Here is a 5,671-nt window from a genome sequence, read left to right as displayed (position 1 = left end):
CTTGTTAAGTAAATCACTTCGCAAATTTACGCTTATCCACACACTTGGATGGTGTAATGCAAGGTGAGTTGTGCATAATTAGGCTTTCAACTTTTCTCATGCACCCAAGTGCCTACAAGGCAATGTGCAGCCTTCAATGAAATCATTCACACACACACCTTGCTAGTCAGTTCTATACGGTTCTAGCTCTTTTATGCGGATATTGCGATCACACATGGTATTAATTTTGATCCTCTATGGGGTCCTAATAAGTGGTCTACCCAGGCAGTCAAATAATGTCTCTATTAGGAAGCAAATTTCAAGTGACCGGCTAATTTGGTCAATTCTTGGGCTTATCAGGGTAAATTTTGGTGTTGGTTAGCTCTATGGTCATACTTGCAGGTTTGGGATCTAGCTAAGGTCACCTGGTAATTAGCTCATAGTCTTCGCTATGTTTGGGGGGTCTGGATGGTCCCTAAAAATGTATTCTAGTTCAGGTTGTCTGCCAATTTGGACGTCTGAGTTGTAGATCTTTGTCCATTTGAGTCCCAGACTCGATTGTCTGAGTGGTGAATTTGGCATATCTAAGTGGTTGGGTCCGACTCGAAAAAGGGTGCCTGTTTGAGTCCGAGAGGGTATGTTTGAGTGGACAATTCGGCAGTCCGATTGGACTTAGGTGTTTGAGTGAGGCTGCCCGAATGGACCATCCAAGAGGAAACATTCAAGAGAGGGACCATCCAAGTGGGCGGTTATAAGGACTCGATTGTTTGAGGCCGGGGGCGCCGTCGTCCAAGCAGCAAAAAAATACACCGAGTGAAAAAATTGATGACGAATGATTCACTCAATCATATGTGTACCTAGCATGATCCCATCCTTATTCTTCAATCAATAAGGATGTTTCTGAGCATACTTGGATTTACCGAGAGTGATATGGATTTCTGCTGTTGTTGCTCTCTTGACCTGCTGCTCTCTCTCTCAATCTCTCACATGCTAAAATGAGCTCTTCCCCCCCTTTCTCTTGTTTTAAAACTCTCTCTTTTTCCCCTTACTCTCTATTTTTCTTCTAAGGTACTCAAAATCTCTTTTCTTTCATTCCTTGCTTCTTGGTTGTTATAGAAACTTATATTTTCTTTCTTTTTCCTTATTTCCTCAACCTTAATGCATCCTACTAATGAAAAACACCATACCACTCCCTACCTACACTAAGTGCAACACACACCTAGAATAAGCTTATCTATTCACTTTTTGGCTTTTACATATGCCTTTCTCCCCTTGGGCACCCAACCCATTTCCATGACTGGCCGTCCGACCGCCTTGGTCCTCTTTTCCACTCTTTTTCGACTCTCTCTTATTCTTATAGCTCCTTTACATGCTCCTTTTCATTTACAACTTGCACAAGAGGGAGCCTAGCACTCTTTTACAAAAGGCTAAAATGCACTTTATCTCTTGTGTACCCTATTTTTATTTTTTAACATTTTCCCACACTTCTTGGTTTTCTTTTTCCATCGTAGTGTCTTCTTATGCTCCTTCTTAAGCCTTCTTTGCACATTGTGTCGTTCCGAGGGTTAACAATTATATAATAATCTCAAAGCTTTGATGCAAGAACCGAATATTTTAGATGTATTGCTTGACGAGGTAGATTCATGAGTCTTCGTCACAATCATGTTGGATAGGGTACACTTTGTAGGTTATGAGAGCTAGTTTGCACTTTGTAGCAATAGTTTAGCTAGTGGATAAAGCTTTGTCCATTGCTACGACATGGGATAAGTTCAAAATTCTCTTTATTGAGAAGTTTGAACCAATTAATGAGCACGGGACCAATTAATGAGCAAGAAAGAGCATAGGCTACAGGGTTCAATTCCATATGAGCAAGATGACACATGAGTTGTAAGAGGTATTGTGTGAGCCTTGAGGAAGTCAATATAAGCTCATGTTTAACATGAAAATAATGCTCCCAACCTTGAGTTTTAAGAGGTATTGTGTGAGCCTTGAGGAAGTCAATATAAGCTTATGTTTAACATGAAAATGATGCTCCCAACCTTGGGTTTTAAAATTGTCATGCCCATTGTAACACACAAATGAAGTAGTTGTCTAAAAGGAAACTCGATCGCTTGCATACCTATAATCACTCATTTGTGAATCTTTGTCCTCTTGTGACACTCTTTGATGGCTTTTGCTATGTAGCTTTCAGGTGAAGGATCATGCCACAACTTGCTAGGTGGCTCCTTTCTTATTAAACATATGATGATGACGACCTTTCCGTTCAAAGTCAAGCAAGGAGCTAGGTGTGACACCAACCTAACCAAGAATTGGTCATCCCTAAATTGAAAACAAGCCTCACACCGTACACGTCTTAATCGTAAGGTTCCAAAATTTCACTCTAGGTTGAGTAATTCTCTATGCAGTGCGATATAATGTTGACAAATTAGGTTGAGTAATACTCTATGGAGTACGATATAATGTTGACAAATAGCTCTAACTTCTGCCCAAAACTGAGCGGCGCATTTGAATAGCTACGATCAGAACTGGCAACTTCTGGATACTTTCTAGGACCCAGGTGCAATTGCATGGTCTTCAAGCTAATGATAGCCAGAAAGAGCATATCTTATTGCAGCTTCGATTGGTACTGTATCCGCAATTGCAAGAAAGCATGAGATCCTGTTGCCGGAGGATAGGGGTGAGCTTGCTGGTCGGATTAGCGCTGTATGTGGCGCTGTCGCTGTGCATATGGCTATGGCAGGATGTGACGATCAGGAGGCCAGAGGTGCCACAGGCGGAGATACTGGCAGACTTCTATAAGACTTCCAGCAGCTTCTTCTTCGGCCTGGCCACAGCCCCGGCGCACGTGGAGGACGAGCTGGATGATGCGTGGGTGGAATTCGCGCAGAGCGGGAAGGTCCGCGCGTGGAAGGGGGTCCCGCGGGCGGCGGAGCGGCTGCGCTTCTGGTCGGAACCGGAGACGGAGCTTGCGCTGGCGCGCGCCGCCGGTGCTGCCGTCTTCCGCCTCGGCGTCGACTGGGGCCGCCTCGTCCCGTCGGAGCCCGTCGACGGCACGCCTGCAGCGGCGGACGCTGCGGCGGTTGCGGGGTACCGCCGCATCCTGGCGGCCGCCCGCGAGCGGGGCATGCGGGTCATGCTCACGCTCTTCCACCACTCGCTGCCCAAGTGGGCGGCCGGCTACGGCGGTTGGTTGGATCCGCGGACGGCGGCCTACTTTGGGGAGTTCGCGGCCTACGCTGGTGGCCAGTTCGGCGACCTGGTGGATTTCTGGGTCACTTTCAACGAGCCGCACATCTTCTGCCTGCTGACCTACTGCTCGGGCGCCTGGCCGCCTGGTGTGGAGCTGCGCTTCTGGCAGCTGCCCCTTTGCGCCAGCCCGTGGGGGGACTTCGGGGTGGCAATGCGGGCCATGACGGAGGCGCACAAGCTGGCCTACGCAGCGCTTCGCGGGGGGGCGTCGATCCCCGTCGGGGTGGCGCACCACGTGGGGCGCATCCGGCCGTTCGGCCTGCTGGACGCCCCCCTGGCGCTGGTCTCCGCCCAATACACGCACTACGCGTGGATGGATAAGATAGTGGACCATCTGGACTTCTGCGGGCTGAACTACTACGGACAGGAGGTAGTGTCGTGGGCCGGGCTCCACCTCGCGGACGACGAGGAGTACAGCGAGGCCGGGCGGGGCGTCTACCCGGACGGCTTCTACGACGTCCTGCTGGCCTTCCATGCGCGCTACCGCCATCGACGGCCCGGGCTCGCCTACGTCATCACGGAGAACGGCATATCCGACGGCCGAGATGTCCTCCGGCGCCCCTACCTCATCGAGCATCTCTTGGCCCTCCACGCGGCACTTCAGCAGGGCGCGCCCGTCCTGGGGTACATCCATTGGACACTGGCCGATAACTGGGAATGGGCCGATGGCTACTGCCCCAAATTCGGGCTCATGCACGTCGATCGCGCCCACAACAACCTCACACGTCACCCTCGCCCCTCCTACCTCTTGTTCAAGGACATCGCCTCCAAGGGAATCGTCTCTGCCAAGCAAAGAGAGGACGCGTGGGAGGCCCTCCAAAGGGAGGTCAGTAGTCTCAGCGGAATAAAACTCCATTTTCATCAATAATTAAAAAGTCAGCCTAAGGTTTTTTAAGGGAGTTTTGCAAGTTCACTACTTTTTATTAAGTTAGCCTTGACTCTTCATGACCACCACAGGTGAGGCAAGGTGAAACCCATCCATTTTGTAGGGCTACTGACAAGTTCGGAAGAATGGGCGCCCAAGGTCTAGATGTCGCCGTTCCAAGACCCCTTGCAAACAGAGATTGGAGGTTTGGTCACTATACACTTGATTCCTTGGTCACACTTGCTCTTCATTCCCTTAAGGTCCCTTTCATGCTCTTGTCAGACCTCACAGACCTCATATGCCATATATTTGGATGGTGTGCTGGTGAGGCCACCTTCCTTTATGAGCCCCAAGGTAGCCTTAACCCCGAGCTCTAGCTCTTTCTAAGTATATACTTCCCCTCCCCTCCCCATAAAATCAAGAAGAGTTCATTGCAAGTCTTCCTTATATTCAAAAGTATGACAATGCATGGTTACTTACTTAGCTCTTTTACTACTTTGGTCAAGTTGAATCCTCAAACTTGAAGAACATTCCGTTTGTATGAGCAACACGTTTAAAAAGTGAATTTGTTTGACTTTAAGAACATTCTTGAACATAAGATGCACATTGTAACTTAATTGCAACACCACCAATTCGAAAAAATGACAAGAAAGATATAAGTTTCTTGCAAAGTCACTTACTTCCTTATGCGTTGTTGGACTATTTTGTCTTTTAGCTTTGTGAGTCATTGAAAGAAAAGTCTTAGCTTTAAAAATAGGATTAAGTTTCTTTTCGTTCAATGTGCACATTTGCCCTTAATCCTTAAGGCTATAAACACATGGCACTTTATAGAATGATACATCCTCTGATGATTTACTCATTGTAATATGAATGATGGAAAAGATTTTGTACATAAAAATAAAAGAACACAAATGATTGCTTTGAATCAACGTTTTCATCATTTCAATTTTGTGAGTCACTCTTTTGAAAAAGTAAGCTTTAGCTTTGGAATTATATGTAGTTCCTTTTTTATTTAATGCACATATTCGTCCTTAGCACTTAAGGCTATAAATACATAATATCATACAAAATGGCACATCTCTCTTGAATAAAGAGTGCATATAAAATAAGAGAACACATATGCTTGCAATGAATCATCATCTACACTAATATTTTGTTTTTGTTGTTAGTTTGATGATCTTCGATCCTCCACAAGACTTCCCTAGCCTTAATACATATCCAATCCTTGGGCCTTTTCAAAATTGACTTTGAATTAACTGTCTCAAATGAAAAGCATAACTTTCCCTCTTTGACACTGATAGGCTCCTTAATGTTTTCCCCCCTCTTTCCCTCTCTCTCACCACACACACACACACACACTCGTTCTCTCTCTCTCTCTCTCTCTCTCTCTCTCTCTTTGTGCACACAGAGTTGCAATAGAGTGGGCGAGCTGTAGCATGTGGTGGAACATGCATGGTGGAGGGGAGTGTGCATAATTTGCATGGAGGAGCATGCATGCAATTTGTATGGATGAGCGTGCGGAGTGGAGTGTGTGCACTTGGTGGTGTTGTCCTTGCCTCTCCCTTGACTCATGCAACC

General features: G+C 46.7%; 1 protein-coding gene across 1 annotated transcript; it reads left to right on the top strand.

The window, feature by feature from the left end:
* Positions 1-2,414: 2,414 nt before the first annotated feature.
* LOC148026099 (galactolipid galactosyltransferase SFR2, chloroplastic-like) lies at positions 2,415-4,576 on the top strand. Its single transcript, XM_087693351.1, has 2 exons — positions 2,415-4,054; positions 4,186-4,576. Exons 1-2 carry the CDS (start codon positions 2,630-2,632, stop codon positions 4,468-4,470), a joined length of 1,710 nt encoding a protein of 569 aa, XP_087549477.1. The 5' UTR covers positions 2,415-2,629; the 3' UTR covers positions 4,471-4,576.
* Positions 4,577-5,671: the final 1,095 nt, after the last annotated feature.

The sequence above is a fragment of the Lygodium microphyllum genome, chromosome 14, assembly GCF_053477565.2.
Source record: "Lygodium microphyllum isolate KBCC chromosome 14, Lygodium_microphyllum_v1.1.10, whole genome shotgun sequence".
Lineage (NCBI taxonomy): Eukaryota > Viridiplantae > Streptophyta > Polypodiopsida > Schizaeales > Lygodiaceae > Lygodium > Lygodium microphyllum.
This window is presented reverse-complemented; position numbering and strand designations above follow the sequence as displayed.